Below are 15,082 nucleotides of genomic sequence, written 5' to 3' on the forward strand. Positions count from 1 at the left end.
TATACCTTAGGCTATTTAATTGCATCGATAGTTCTAAGAAATATTATATGATAACTATTTGTATTATATAAAAATTAAGTTTTAATGTAATTTATTGTATATTTCATTAGTTTTATTGTAATTTTTTGTATATTTCAGTAGTTTAAACTATATACAGATGTATATATATTGTTTGTGAATAATTTTTCAAATTTTTATTTAAAATCTAATTCTATGACTTGCAGCGCCACCTCTTCGAAAAGTGCTCAAACTGTTCATTACAAATCACACGATATTCGGTGCTGCGTGTTTATATCAAATAACCGATTGGACGCGACTTTGTGGAAGATGTGATCAAAGCACGCGATGTCGCGAAACATTCTTATTTTCTTAGTAATCGTTTTGCTCTTCTCCCGACGCGTGCAAAATCAAATGCATTCTTATCTACGTTTCTCGCCCTGCTTCAATTTGCATTTTTTCCATTTCTGTTCTTAAAAATCGACAGATGTTCGATAAAATTTTTATATTACACATAACATACACATATTCCATGCAAAATACACACTTCGCTGTTAGAAAAAAGAAGTTGATTAACTACGAAGAAGTGTGGTTTGTACAGTAAAATTGATGAACGTGGGATCAGAGATATATTTTCGAGAAGTTAAAAAAAACTTTATTTACGGAAAGAGCATGTTTGCAGAGTACGCCAAGATTTTTCAAATCGTATTAGCGAACTGCAACCAAGTTCGCGACAATGAACTAAGTGGAATCAGAGATTTGATTTTACCAAGCAACGAAGACTGGCGTTGTCGTGTCTACTACAAGCTGGTTGAATTGCAGAGAGAATTTGACGCTGATATTTCAAATCAAAGGTAATAATGTACATTTAAAGTTATTTTATGCTTTCGTATCTCGACCTAGAATATTCCCGAAGAGCCGTACGAATCATTCATTAAATTTTAGTTTCATTGATGTGTACCGTTCGTAAATCGTGTCAACAATACGAACATTGCTTTCCTTTCCTTCAATTTAAACTCTTAAATTATCACGATCGATCTGTTTCGATACTTTCACGGTTCAGTTTTATAAAAATACGCACTCGTATCTGGATCCCAATTCTTGATCGCTGCCTTTGAATCGTAATGATTGTTCCATGCGATCAAAAATGTGCAAATCAAATTACCTAGTTGGCTTCTTTTCAATATCGATTGTACGCTTTGATTTCTCGACAAGCAGATAAAAACTATGATAGTATCGCAGAAGTAAGTAGAAGGCGCGGTGCAACCGTATCCGAATATAATAATTGATGTATCGACGAGGCTAGATTGGAACCGGAAACCGAAGTAGAAGCGGAACCGAATGCGGAACGAAAGAAGAGAGATTGGGAATGGGAGCCAAAGAGGCAGGTGTACGGTTTAAAGGTTAAGAGTAGAGAGCATGGAAACGGAGAATCGGAGGAAGGATCGACGATTGAAACGCGGTTTCATCCGGGTTGGCGTGTTCGCGATATCTTGCTTGCTGCTGATGTTCTTCGAAAAGTTCAACCTTCTCCTACGTACTCGGACGAGGCAGAGATGCGTCGAGTGTTTGGACTTGTCTACGACGTTTTCAGATGTAAGTCGAGGAATTTTATCTATTATATAATATATAAATTTACTTATGCCGTTCCCTTTGTCTTTTCATATTCTCCAGACAAAAAGATATTCACCCGCGCTTTAGAGGATATCGGATTTTGGCGACATAACGCAGCCATCAAGGACCAAGAACGGATCGTTTGGTTATTGCTGTACGACATGCAGGGAAGGAAATTTGATAGGTCGCAATTCAAAACTTCCGCCTCTGAAGTACGCGAAAAACTTTTCAAGGTAAGATTTGAAATTTCTATATCTCTTTCTTTCTGTCGTTACTGAAACTCCAATATTGTACAATTATATTCGTGTTAGGATGCTGGATTAGCAGATATCGAGAACTCTCTTCTGGAGGTGAAGACCCACCTTGCTGCTAGTATCTCACGATTGCGTATCCGAAGTTCTGCCCTAAATCTCGGTAAATATTTTCATTTAATACGATGAGACTTCGATAGAGAAGGTACATATTGTCTAACCAAATAAAACATGTGCGTATTGTATTGTATATGTTATAAAACCTGAAAGATGAGTTGTTGCCAACTCATTTGCGCGTCATCGGAGGAATTGCTTGGGGTGAACAAGCTACGATCGCTTCGGGATGGATAAATACTGTAAAATTCACTAGCAAGGAAGAATTTCTGGAAGAAATGTCGAAACTGAAAATGGTTTACTGCGAAAGCGTAACAGAGATGGAACTTGGTGAAAACGAGTACACATTCGATCCGATTTGCCCGAAGGTCGTCAATTTGCATGAAAATGCGCGAGAATTGTTGGCCGTTTCTAGTCTCGTTCATCATCATCGTTTCGTATTTCTAGTAAGTAATCGAGCAATTATATGAAAGTCTTCTTCGATAGGTCTTCGATAAACGAAAGATTATTTCCAAATGAATAGGAACGATCGCTGTGCTTGGGTGCAGCGGCATTGGTACAAGCTATCCGAGCGAGTCACCTTTGCGGTCCAGTCGTTTTAACGCATTCTCTCGCACCTCGACATACAGGATATTTGGCCGGACTGCTAGCCGATATTGAACACGCTGGAACACTTTTGGCCTTTGGAGCTGGTGATCGTCGTTGTGAATACGAGTCGTACTTAAAAGATCTAGGCATTACGTTGCAACAATGTCACATTTTCTCCGAGAAGTATACCTCTTTCTCCCTCTCTCTATCTCATATACTGCTAACTCTTAAGAAATTCGACAATAACGAGATTCTTACATTTGTGATTAGATACGCCTCTCATCTGGCAACAAACGAGTTAGAAAGAGCTACGGTAGTGCTTGCAATGCCATCGTGCAGCTATACCGGTGTCAGAGATATTGTCGACCTTGCGATAGCACGCGGTGGGGACATCGATCTGCTCGAATCGTTGACGAACGTCTACGCCGAGACTGATGACGAAAACGAAAGAAACCATGACAATCGTGAGCAGTGGCAAACGTTTTTGGATGATCAAATGTCTACTCTGAAGTATGCTTTAACCAGACCAAACGTGCAATTTCTTATATACGAGGTGCATACGATGTCACCTTCGGAGACTACGGAAATGATTCAGAAGGTAGTAGATTGCGTAAATCGGATGGCTGTAGAAAAATATAGTCGGGAGCTTCCGGTAAGACTTGAACAAGTTTATTGCTTCTACGTTACCTCCGTTCTAATAATAACTTGTAAATAATAATAAATTTTGTTTATACTCGTAACTTCAAATGACATGATTTGCTTTGATTTTCTCGGTCGAAGAGGAAAGGCACTAAAGAATCGTCAAAATCGGCAACAGTGGACGTAGAATTGCAAAGCTACGACCAGCCGTTTACACTTCCTTCGAACGTTACTGTAAGACGTATAGCCTGCGTGCACGCACTGTTCTTGATACTTTGCGAAGTCGTTAAAAAATGATTTACCAAACGTTTCAAGATTCCCAACAGCGACCTTTTCGAGCTGGGTAACATTGACGATGTTTATGGAGAGAATACTAGCTACATGCGAGACCCACGATGCTTTCTTGCAATAATAAAACGAAAGGAAATGATGCAATTCGACTCGCTGTTCATGATTAAAGTGGCAGAATCGAAGGGATTGTTCGGTAATCCAAGGGTACAACAGCTGTCAAAGCACGAATCCGTTTCCAATCGATCACCACGACGAACCACGCAGGCCAGTGCACGAAAGCAACCAAAACGTGTCAAGGTTTGCTTCTTCCCTTTCTGTCCAACGTTCAACGATTTGCATCAAATAGCTATTATCTTTCCGTTTTTTTCGTCTGCACAGATCGAAATCGATCGAATAATGGCTCATACCTATTCCTCATTGTCGAGAAGCACACAAGAAAATCGAATTTGTCCGCGTCACGAACGATGCGCCAGTTGCGGAGAAACAACTGAGTTACAGGTACTGAAAAGAAAAGAAGAAAACGTAATCATGTTCGGAACTAATCAATTTCATAATCGAGAAACGATGAATGAAACCGTATACGTTACCGTTCGAGTCGTATGAATAAAAACCTTTGAAAAAGTGTACGATATCGTGATAAAATCTATTTTTTAAGATTAATCTGGTTCTAGATTATAAAGAAACTAATTTAGAGCTAGTCGATATGTTCAATTCGTAGCATTCCAATTTAATTGTGTGTGTTTAATTAACATTGTGCACACGCGCATAGGTATCGAAAAGTTTCAAGCTTGACGCTACAATATCGAGCTTTCTCATCTCTTCGTCGAATACCTGGCAAAAGCAGAAGAAAAGTGCAAACCAGCGAAAAGCAAGTAAGTACATACAACTGCATAAAGTAATGTAACTGTATAAAATTCTCATCGCGCAATCATTTTATTGGCATTTATCTATGTTAGAACACGAGTCGCGAGCGACACGCTCGATGTTAATACCACGATCTAAACTGTCCATCTTGCAAACAGAACCGAAACGAAAAGAAACTTGGTCCGTGTTAACCGACTACCTTAACGTCGAACCACTACAACGGTAATTATTTTATATAGTTTTAATCTTCACGAAGTACCATGTCTTTGTCTGTATTTTATTATCGTTTTCGTCGAATCGTTCTTATAAATAGCAAAGATTGGAGCCACGCTATTTCATCGAGTACTATATTGACGTCGCCCATTGTTGATAGAGCGGCGCGTCCTATTCCACTAGAAAGCATCAACATCGAGGATTATGTGGAAACCGAGAACAAATATATCAAAGTGCCATCAAAAATGGGCCACCAATATTGGACGTCGAGCAAAACATCTCGACTTCTGCATCCGGTTGGCTCTCCGTCGAATGTGCTCGATTCGCTCTTTGATGTCGCCTAGAAAGTTTACCACATTTTACAGGTATACGGCAAATCTCCAAGTTCTAGACCTTCCACAAATATTCGGAAAAATATCTACATATTCATCTATCTGTGCGGGACCTAATAAAGTAGTACACATTCGGGTACCCCGTTACCTGTGCGGAATTAGTAAAGTAGCAGTAAAGAATTCAGTATATATATTTTGTCGGCAAGAATTCTGTAAATGATAATTAACAGAGGAATTGATAGTATACGGGTGATGATAGACTAACACCAATACAGAAGCACTGATTGACGTCCAGCAAATTTGAAGGGGCTTCGCCTAATGGCATCATTTTGTGTTAATCAACTAGTTTCGAATTAAAGTCACAGAAGGCGTTAGAATTCAACAGGCTTCTATGACTTTCCCTTGTACGAATGGTATTATGAATATTGTCGTACAAAGTTGTCCTAAACAAAAGAAAATTATATCGATGTTCTATTCGCTACGTATCGAAGACTAAATTCAACGCAATCAATAAACAAGAGGTGATATAGAAAATGACTGCAAATCGAAGAGAGCATTAAATTTTTGAAGGATTTCCAAATACATCGAGCAACGATCGATAAAACACTGTAATGTGTTTAACACACGTCGAGTGAACTAATTAGAAGAAGAATGTATTTCTTGAAATTGCTACGTAGTCGTGCATATCGACGCTGTCTATCCTTTCCTCGTTATAGGAAAATGACTAAAAAGATAACAGCAGAAGCGGTAAAATTGGTGTAACTTGTAACTTACTATTCTGAATTAATTTAATAAAAATTGTACAACATCGTTGTAACGATAACATCGATGATGAAAATAGCCTGTGAATACATGTAGAAAAAGAATTATGTAGAGAATTTATTTTGAGACGCTTCTTCTGCATCTTCTTTTCTCTCTAACCAATATTTTTGCTTCGAACGATTGTTTCGTTACGTAGAAATACGAATTGTACCGTCTGGAGAGCGGGCCGTCCGAGAAAGTCGTGATGGACGACGAGGAAGCCACTTATGCGTTGAAGACGATGAACTACATCAGACGAATGGAAAACAAGGCAGCTGAATTATACAGATTGCGCTTGATCAACGGCTTCCTTCATTTATATTCCGGTCAGGTAGAGTTTTGCGATTAGCCGGATTAACCGGACATTAAGGGAAACAAAGAGGCCGAAGGGAATGAAGAGAAAAGGTAGAAAAGAGCGAAGCGTATTTGCGTAGGAAGCAGTTGCTGTCGGTACGAAGATGTCAATATCGGAGAAGGACAGTTTGATCACGGCTTATCGATGTCACGGCTTTGCGGTGGTGTTTGGCGTATCAGCGCGAGAAATATTTGCGGAATTGATGGGTCGTTATACCGGAATCTCGAAAGGAAAAGGTGGCTCTATGCATATGTACGCGAAGCAGTTTTACGGAGGCGACGGGATCGTTGGCGGTCAGGTGTTGTCAGGAACGAGTTTCAGCTAATAACGGGCATAACAACGATGTTTCTTCTTTTGTGAAAACGTTGTAGTTGATTATAAATGGCGTATGGCCCAAAATTGCATCCCTCAATAATAATAGGTACCGATCGGTGCTGGTTTGGGATTGGCTCAGAAATACAATGGGACAGGTGGAGTAGCCTGGGTATTCTACGGAGATGGTGCTGCATCTCAAGGTCAAATCCATGAAGCGTATAACATGTCGAAATTATGGAATCTCCCAGTGGTCTACATTTGCGAGAACAATTTATACGCAATGGGGACGGTGGTGAATAGGCACTCGGCGAACACCAATTTTTACACTCGAGGGGACTTGATACCGGGAATAAAAGTGAGCTCGAGAAAGGAGAAAAACAAATTTTAAGCTCGAGTCTCATCTACCATTTTCTTTATACGTTAGGTAGACGGCATGAAGTTAATGGATGTTCGCGAAGCTATAAAATTTGCCAGGGACTATGCGTTACGAAACGGTCCTATCCTCCTTGAAATGGTCACCTATAGATACTTTGGTCACAGTATGAGCGATCCCGGTATCTCGTATCGTTCCAGAGACGAAGTGAAATCAGTGCAAACCGAGCGAGATCCTATCGTGCTGTTGACAAACTTGCTTGTAGAGAATGGCATAAAAACTGAAGCAGAAATTCAAGTAAGATCAATCACGTACCCCCTCTTTAATACTTTTTCATTCGTTTTAACACCTCATCCTTTTTACGTAAAATATTTGTCAGGAAATACGAGATAGCACATACAAAGCGGTAGATGCGGAATTGGAACAAGCTAAAAACGATCCATATCCGGAGATGTCTGAAATCGCGTCGCACGTTTACGTAAAGCCATTGGAAAAAACGCGCGGCAAAGTGCCCTGGGAACTTCATTGAAATCGCCATTCAGTTGTCTTTGATAAATATTGCCTTCGTTGTACACGCTCGGAAAATCGTAGAATAAACTTTAGTGTAATCTGAAAGCATTTTAAATTGAAGCGTAAATATAAAAAAGCAGGAAGGCAAGAAATAAATTGAATGAAACTTGTGCAAGAAAAGGCGAACCACAGTATACATATAGTACACGATAGGCGACTGTATTCGTCTCTCGCTCGCATTTCTCGTTTTTATTTCGTCAATTGGAATGATCAATTATAACATGTCGTGCTGTGTCAGATCGCGGTCGAGAAAAGGAGAGTATAAGGAGAGGAGAATATTATGAAAGCGACGAGGATAGAAGAGAAGAATGCTTGGACATAAGGAGTGAGTCAATCGTTCGCTTCATATCTAGAAACATTGTGGATGAGAAGGCGTGAGAGTAAGAGAGAATAACAGGAAGGGAGAATGAAACGATAGACAGATGGAGAGAGAGAGAGAGAGAGAGAGAGAGAGAGAGAGAGAGAGAGAGAGAGAGAGAGAGAGAGAGAAAGAAAGAAAGAGAGAGAGGAGAGAAGGCAAAAGATTCCAGTGATTATACACAGTATATACTGACAGTGAGACAGTCTTTGCGGGAGTCGCCTCCTAGTGCTCCCACGTGCCTTTCGACGCAGTGAGAATCTTAACGAGTCGAAATCAAGAAGCAAATTTACGTGTTCTTCTTAAAAATGTTCGTCGAGCGTAATGTTATCGTTGGAATTATCGTACAACGAAGGTTTACAAATACTGTTTGAGAGTTACAATCCAATGTTTGTCGTAAAAAATAAATAGGAATTAAGTGTCGCTTATTTAATCCAGGCAACACGATAGTTCGAGACGGGTCTCGAAATACAAGACTAAGTAGTATAAAGTTGACGTGTGATATTGTTCGACGATAATCGTAGATCGACGAAGGGGTTCTCTTTAAATTTCCGGACGGATGTAAACATTTTAGAGATATCGTTAAACGACATCAGTACATTTTGGTGACGTCAAAAAAAGTGCCGAATGCCTTAAACATGCAGAGGAAGAGTGTGTATGGTATAGTGAGTCGCGCATTGAATTAAATTAGATGGGGCAGATCGATCGTATTTAATTACAAGCTAGGATTCATAGACGATGAAAATAGAATTAATAAATCAGTAAGACGTCTACGTATCTTATCTGCCCGCGTACTGGTCAATTTTAGTAAGCGAGATGAAAGCCTGCTACATATTGCAAAGTTATAGTTATTCGGCCCATAAATAATTGCTGAGTTATACATACATGCATATTTTGTCGTTCGTAAAATCAAAAGATGACGACGCGAGGAAGCGAGCCGAACGACGTTACGATGGGACTTAACGTCGAGTTCACGGCTATATTACGAGGTAAATGAAACATCATCCATTTGACTCTTGGCTATCTTTTAATTAATATCAATTAATTTGGGAAATTCCTTTTATTCGTTACAGATGTAGTACAATTTTTAGACTGCCTACGCGAAGTAAAACTTCCGATTACTTTGGAGAGTATTCGGGACAGTTTATTGATACGTTCGAAGGACACGCTAACGATGTTCACGGTGCAGCGAATTGGGAGAGCTGCTTCTCCGGAGTCGTATGTAAATATGAATGCAGCCGGATCGAAAGGTTTAATGGCGACTTTAAAAACAGAAGCTGAGACGCAAGAATACGTAGGAGCAGAGGAACACCATCAACTACAAAAACAGCAACAGCAAGATTATTATGAAACCTTTCCAAAAATCGATTCGACGAATAATACTGCACTCGCGGTAGACGAAACAGCTGATCAGTTTCAAAATAAAGACGAGGAAATAGAAAATAAACTAATGAATATATACGCAAGTTTCTCAGCAACGCAAACCAAAAGTAATTGCCAAATGTGTGGCTGTCTTTATAGAAAGGAGGGAAAGAAATTGTTCGTTTTTGAACAATACCGTTCATGTTGGGTTGGTAAGTAATTCGATCATCATCGATACAAGGTCGATAGTTTCATGTAAAGTACTATATGTAATAAGAATTTCATTGCGAATATCATAGGCCTGGTTGGACTGCATTTATTGATTTACGGAAATGATCGAGACAATCGTCCGTCCTTAGTTTTGCCGATTCGGGGTTACATGGCTCGAGCTGCTCCGAATGCGATTCCACGCGATCAACGTCGAAGCGAAACTACTTTTGAACTCTTTCGCCCTGGTAGCAGAACGTTTCAGGTAAAAAGATGTACCACGATACTCGTTTATATGTAGAAAAGGATGGAAAAAGGAATGGTTTTTAAATTCCATATTACTTTAGTTCGTTGCAAGGAGTCGCAATGATATGGAAGAATGGATAAACAAAATTTGCGAATTAGTAAACAAGGAAAAAGCCAAGCATAAAGAATATTCAAAAAGCGTAGAAAATGATACCGCGAATAGCGGCACTACACTGCCAAATGATCAAATAGATTCAAATCATAGAGAAGAGCAATATCAAGATGTAGGATCATTAGGCGTTGATAAGCTTCCTAATGAGCTTTCTATTGCTGCAAACACCATCAACGAAGAAATTGGAAAAGAAACAGACAAATTTTCCCCGACGAATGAATTTCGTAAACTCGACAACAATGTTTCATCCTCTTCCACTTCCTCTGATAATGCTATTGTTACTTCACATCTGCATTTATCTCATCCACCTCTATGTCCTCCACTTCCTCCACCTCTACCTTCCTCCCCTTCTTCTCCTCTTCCTTCCTCTCCTCCTACTCCTGCTCCTGCTCCTACTCCTCCTTCGTTACCCATTCGAACCCCTCGAAGATTACCGTCCGTACCTGTCCAACATACGTCTTATGGATTAGCCGACGAGGAGGAAGACGATATTTATCATAAGATTGAGGACTTTAGGAATACTACACCGTATGAAAATGTCGTAAAAACGTCTCAAACTGAAATGAACGACATACAAACGACCATTGAAGAATCTATTGTAACTCAGGATGATGTTCGAGTTTGCATTAAAAAGAGATATATGTCTGATGAAATACGAAAAAAAGAAAATCTCGAAATCGATACAAGAAAATCGGTTGGTTCGCGATGCGAATTAACTTACGACGATACCATTAATACTATATTAAAAGAAAATCGAGCCTTCGACAAGCACAATAAGTTTGCATCGTACGATGATGTTGAGGTGATTGTATAATTTTATTTTGCACATAAATCTTTCTCTTCCCCATCATATACGGTTATATTTTTCCTGTCTTTTATGTAACTATTTGTCTGTGTTCAATGTTCGACTTTGTATATTTTGTCTCACAGAACATGATTTCGAATGAAAAGTCGATCAAGAGTCAAGCAACAGATAAATCGTACGAATCAACGAAATCACCGCAAAAGAGATCGTTCCTTAGCAGGGTAAGAAGTAAAAAGGAATCTCCGAGGAAATACGAGAAGAAAAGCAAGCATAAATCTCAGACACCGCCATTTCGATCGTCGCCACCGCCATCGCCGGCTCTTCCTATAAACAATGAAAAACAACCAACTTATTATGACGACGTATCCGATCTGATGAATATTCAGCAAGAAGTCAATCGTTTTGTGGAAGAACAGTCAGAGTACACGTGTCCACCACCACCCAAGCCAATCAATGAAAAACCGTCGGTAATCATTGACGTGATCGATGCGCACAAATTTTACGACGATGTTACCACGTACCGAGAAAAAGCTAAAAATGATCCCGAGACGCCTAAACTAGACCAGGTAAGAAACACTTAATCGCATTATTACTTTCATTTTTCACCTTTTCATTTTTCTGACATTGCTCGGAGACAGGTTTCACCATCGTTTCACTGCTTGATAAATTTGCAGCTAACTTTTAAAAACCCAAAGCACCTTCACGATCCTGCCTGTATGGATAGCCCTGCCCCGTGCCTCATTTCATGCGAAAACATCGATACTTCGCACCAACTATTCGAAGATAAAGAGCATTATAAAGCGCCGCGTATTGAATCGCGTTCTATCAATCCACAAACAGACGATCTATACGACGATATCGCTATACTCGCAGACTTTACAGCGCGACAAAAGGAAGTTTCCAATAAAAAGGATAATGAAGAAATAACGAGGTCACAAGTCAACCCGGAAAAGAGATCTTGGAATCGATTTGTTAGTGGAAGAAAATCGAAAACGATTGATTCAATTGTTGCTGAAACGGACGGCCATATTTTAAATACGATCGCAGATCCATCGGACGATATGGCAGAACAGCACGGTTCAACGCGAATGAACACTTTTATGAAACTTATTAGTAGAATGGAAAATTCTCTTGGTAAAGCAACCGCTCGAACAGCATCATCAGCATTATCAAATAAAACGAATCTGACCAATAATCCATAACACTCAGACAAATATGCGTAGACTACACGACTGCGACTACAGAGTAACATTCAGTAACGAATGTTTAAATGAGTATACACAAACCAAAGAGGTAATTAATCCATCCATAGTGGTTAATCCGTCACCCATTAATTTTATGATAACATAAAATCTGTAATAATAAGTTTTTTATTTTTCAAAATAAATTTCAGCAAGTCGCATTTCGAATATTATACAAAATTCGATTTGTCCGATGTAACTTGGAAGTTCCGACGATGACTTCTTTCGTTTGTTAGCTTTAAATTGTTATTGTAAGAAGTGATTATATGCACCAATGAATTTAATATTTTATCGTTTAAATTACCATTCCTGTACACAAGAGTCTTATATATATATATATAGTATTACAGTATTATAATATCCATAAAATGCTAATGATATTCATTTCTTAATCGTGTTCGCGCCAGTTTCAAAATTTATCTCGTAGGCATAGTACAAATCGTCATAAGTCTTCATTATAATCTGCGTAAAGGTATAGAGTATATCGATGCTATGTTTCTGAAATGCTTTCAAAGGTACACCTGTATTCATTTCAATATATTTTATAAACAATTCCGATTCTTTTGAATACAATGGTAGAATTACAACTATCAGTGCAATTGCTAAGCCAACAAAAGAAAGCCAAAAGAAAATAGACATAAAGAATTGATGTGCATTTTCTGAAACATAAATTTAAATATTATAGACCTATTTAGTAAAAAGACTAGAATGGAATGAAACAACATAAAAGAAAATCAATCTGTATAATGTATATCAATACTCTGTTACCTTTGTGAAAGCGTCCTTTATTGGCCAGATTTTTATTATCTACGAATGATGGAAAATTCACTTTATTTTCAACTTGGTGCACTTCTCTTATGGAATTACTTTCATTCATATCTAAATTTTGTTTGTCTATTGATTTTTTTTTCTTCTTTTTCCCCCCCTTTTTCGTTGATCCAGTATCAGTCTCTGTACTTGCTAAAAATAAAATTATTTTCAATGTATAACATGCGAACTATGTAAATTTCTGCTTTATCTTGTTTCTCAATTTTAAAACATTACCCAATGCATTTAATCTTCGCAATTTCTCTTCTTCAATGGTCAACTTTATGTGTGACAAATAACTAACAATGTTACGCGCGCAAGCTTGACATTCGCTTAAATTGCTACAAGGGCCAGCAACGCTAGCCACAGCAGGTGTCAAAGGGTTTTCTTTCAAATCCAGCCATCTCAAGTTTTTTAATTCACTTAAACTGAGCGGTAACCTACTTATCTGTGGCATAATGATTCTTTCATTATAGGTTAAGTAGATCTATTTAAAATACTTATAGCATGGTATTTTGTATTTACTTGATTCGCGTACAGATCCAAATATTTTAATTGCTTCAATTCACCAAAATTTATAGGAATTTCTGTCAACATATTCCTACTAAGATCCAGTTTAACTATCTGCTTTAAATCAACGAAAGTACTCTGAAATAAAATACAACCAATAATAGATATGTTGCATAAATGAGAGTAATCAAAGTAATAAAACTTACAGGCAAAGAAGTTAATAGATTATTGGACAAGTCCAAGTGTGTTGCCTTTTTAATAGTTGCCTGCAAAATATGGAGCATATTGTAACATTTTAATTTATAACATTCCTGTTATATTCTCATGTACTTTCTAATACTTTCAATTTTATTATCATCCAGCATTTTCTAATATCTTATCATCATCGTAATTTAAGATGTCTATGCTGCATATACAGAAGAATCTATCAGTAGTTTAAAGTATGATCTGTTAAGCGAGCTTACTTATAACTGTACGACATTATTTATGTTGAAAGTATTGAAGTAAAAAGTAGCATACAGAGATTTAAATTAAATTGGAAATAAAAATTCTATAATCAATATGTGACAGATTATGTACCAAATATGGGTTTTTAAACGTACGATTTCTCGGACAGGCACTTCTTTCAGGTCACACAAGCTAAGGTCCAGGGTTTCATCTTTCAATCTATCCTTAACAGACTTTAAATTCATTCTGATAGTGTAAGAAAATCAATTAAACAAAATTCTAACAAACGGGAAAGGTGTCTCGTGTACGTGTTATTTCCTGACGTCACCTTCTGATAAAGAACATATCGCTGTAAAGTTAAATGGAACTAACATCAGATGACACAATGATAAAATATTTTTTGATCTTTCATTCGAGTGACAACAAATTCCGTAATAATAAAAGTGAACAGATATTTAACGAATATGTACACGTGGTGAATGATCAACAAGACATGAACATGAATGTGTCATTTTCAAAAATCTGTCTTACAATTTAGCAACTTGGAAAATTAAACAACTATTGTCGGAACTTGGTTGATGATCTAGTGAAATAACGACACAATAACTACCTATAAGATGATCCACTCAAACCACAGTTTACCACACCACATAACAGTAGTGCAACTCTATGTCGGCGCCTTTAATATCAGTGCTGGTCAAAATGAAATGCGCATGTGCAAAATAAGCTGTCCCGTAGTGTCACCTTAACTTCTATTTCACTTGCTCTTTATTTTTTAGTTCTCTTTCTATGTCTCTCCAACTTATTTTCGCACCCAGTTAATCTAAATTTAATAAAAATAATAAATATATTATTTCTAATACACTGAAAAATAAAAAAACAAAATATATACGTTATAATGTAACATATAATATAAATGTGTCATAATATTAATCGGTCTTTTAAATGCTAAGAAAAAAAGGGAGCAAAAAATAAAGAACAAATGAGAAAACAGTCCAGATGGCGTTATGGGGCAACTTACTTATTTTGCATATATTGTTATGTTCAAATTGCAATCTGTACCGCAATCGTGCACGCGATAGCGAATTGTTTCGCCACTCTAGGGTAACATATGGGGTCATTTGTTAATAACTTTTATATAAACAATAATCGACGACTTAAACCTATTGAGAGTTACTTGGGAAGTATCAGTACCTGTATTTCTTTTTGCACGCCTGCACCCTTTGACTTCTCGTAAAGAATAGACCCAGCATTCTTATATTTTTTACATGATTTACAAACTACTCTTACCAACTACCATATACAAATATTACTAGGTAAAAAGTAGACTATTTCTTATGCTAAGTTTAAACTTCTGGTGCTGGGTGGCATATAGTAGCTTAGTTCTCTGTCGATAACGACCTGTGACCGATGTTGGTGGATGGTTAGTAATAAATTGAAGCGGCCGGTACCAAAAAAATTATGCAGTGCCATCTAGATTAAGCTAGAATAAGCAAATTAGAATAAAATAGTTTAAGTTTAGTTCTAAGATAATTTAAGCTTAGGATAAGAAATAATCTTTTTGTACGTAATAGTTGAATAGTTCGCGATTTATTATTTTCTACTGGTTT

General features: G+C 37.6%; 4 protein-coding genes across 4 annotated transcripts; 3 read left to right on the forward strand and 1 right to left on the reverse strand.

Annotated features, from left to right (window-relative positions):
- Positions 1-669: 669 nt before the first annotated feature.
- On the forward strand, positions 670-5,020 carry LOC143429264 (uncharacterized). Its single transcript, XM_076904793.1, has 14 exons — positions 670-847; positions 1,288-1,593; positions 1,672-1,844; positions 1,923-2,025; positions 2,133-2,422; positions 2,500-2,747; positions 2,835-3,216; positions 3,345-3,437; positions 3,519-3,791; positions 3,873-3,992; positions 4,264-4,366; positions 4,451-4,580; positions 4,672-4,906; positions 4,937-5,020. Exons 1-14 carry the CDS (start codon positions 670-672, stop codon positions 5,018-5,020), a joined length of 2,718 nt encoding a protein of 905 aa, XP_076760908.1.
- A 1,115-nt stretch (positions 5,021-6,135) lies between these two features.
- LOC143429265 (pyruvate dehydrogenase E1 component subunit alpha, somatic form, mitochondrial) lies at positions 6,136-7,276 on the forward strand. Its single transcript, XM_076904794.1, has 4 exons — positions 6,136-6,357; positions 6,481-6,729; positions 6,799-7,044; positions 7,127-7,276. The coding sequence occupies exons 1-4, from the start codon at positions 6,163-6,165 to the stop codon at positions 7,274-7,276; spliced, it is 840 nt and encodes a 279-aa protein (XP_076760909.1). The 5' UTR covers positions 6,136-6,162.
- Positions 7,277-8,217: 941 nt separating this feature from the next.
- On the forward strand, positions 8,218-13,346 carry LOC143429093 (uncharacterized). The gene is made up of 7 exons (XM_076904502.1): positions 8,218-8,664; positions 8,749-9,249; positions 9,337-9,509; positions 9,592-9,973; positions 10,067-10,464; positions 10,593-11,033; positions 11,142-13,346. The coding sequence occupies exons 1-7, from the start codon at positions 8,592-8,594 to the stop codon at positions 11,667-11,669; spliced, it is 2,496 nt and encodes an 831-aa protein (XP_076760617.1). The 5' UTR covers positions 8,218-8,591; the 3' UTR covers positions 11,670-13,346.
- On the reverse strand, positions 12,090-14,102 carry LOC143429090 (leucine-rich repeat-containing protein 59). Its single transcript, XM_076904494.1, has 6 exons — positions 13,628-14,102; positions 13,232-13,291; positions 13,041-13,163; positions 12,753-12,963; positions 12,477-12,668; positions 12,090-12,367 (listed from the first exon to the last, which is right to left on the reverse strand). The coding sequence occupies exons 1-6, from the start codon at positions 13,715-13,717 to the stop codon at positions 12,090-12,092; spliced, it is 954 nt and encodes a 317-aa protein (XP_076760609.1). The 5' UTR covers positions 13,718-14,102.
- Between the last annotated feature and the right edge of the window lie 980 nt (positions 14,103-15,082).

The sequence above is a fragment of the Xylocopa sonorina genome, chromosome 11 (genome assembly GCF_050948175.1).
Source record: "Xylocopa sonorina isolate GNS202 chromosome 11, iyXylSono1_principal, whole genome shotgun sequence".
Taxonomy (NCBI): Eukaryota; Metazoa; Arthropoda; class Insecta; order Hymenoptera; family Apidae; genus Xylocopa; species Xylocopa sonorina.

What these genes read in the sequence shown, in the direction of transcription:
- LOC143429265 (XM_076904794.1), top strand. Translation starts at nt 6,163, where the DNA reads ATGTCAATATCGGAGAAGGACAGTTTGATCACGGCTTATCGATGTCAC. An exon ending in ACGGGATCGTTGGCGGTCAG is followed by an intron (nt 6,358 to 6,480) that starts GTGTTGTCAGGA and finishes CAATAATAATAG; the next exon opens with GTACCGATCGGTGCTGGTTT. An exon ending in AAACTGAAGCAGAAATTCAA is followed by an intron (nt 7,045 to 7,126) that starts GTAAGATCAATC and finishes AATATTTGTCAG; the next exon opens with GAAATACGAGATAGCACATA.
- LOC143429264 (XM_076904793.1), top strand. Translation starts at nt 670, where the DNA reads ATGTTTGCAGAGTACGCCAAGATTTTTCAAATCGTATTAGCGAACTGC. An exon ending in TGACGCTGATATTTCAAATC is followed by an intron (nt 848 to 1,287) that starts AAAGGTAATAAT and finishes ATAATAATTGAT; the next exon opens with GTATCGACGAGGCTAGATTG. An exon ending in ATCATCGTTTCGTATTTCTA is followed by an intron (nt 2,423 to 2,499) that starts GTAAGTAATCGA and finishes CCAAATGAATAG; the next exon opens with GAACGATCGCTGTGCTTGGG.
- LOC143429090 (XM_076904494.1), bottom strand. Translation starts at nt 13,717, where the DNA reads ATGAATTTAAAGTCTGTTAAGGATAGATTGAAAGATGAAACCCTGGAC. An exon ending in AAGTGCCTGTCCGAGAAATC is followed by an intron (nt 13,292 to 13,627) that starts GTACGTTTAAAA and finishes CATATTTTGCAG; the next exon opens with GCAACTATTAAAAAGGCAAC. An exon ending in GCGAAGATTAAATGCATTGG is followed by an intron (nt 12,669 to 12,752) that starts GTAATGTTTTAA and finishes TTTTATTTTTAG; the next exon opens with CAAGTACAGAGACTGATACT.
- LOC143429093 (XM_076904502.1), top strand. Translation starts at nt 8,592, where the DNA reads ATGACGACGCGAGGAAGCGAGCCGAACGACGTTACGATGGGACTTAAC. An exon ending in CTGGTAGCAGAACGTTTCAG is followed by an intron (nt 9,510 to 9,591) that starts GTAAAAAGATGT and finishes ATATTACTTTAG; the next exon opens with TTCGTTGCAAGGAGTCGCAA. An exon ending in AGACGCCTAAACTAGACCAG is followed by an intron (nt 11,034 to 11,141) that starts GTAAGAAACACT and finishes ATAAATTTGCAG; the next exon opens with CTAACTTTTAAAAACCCAAA.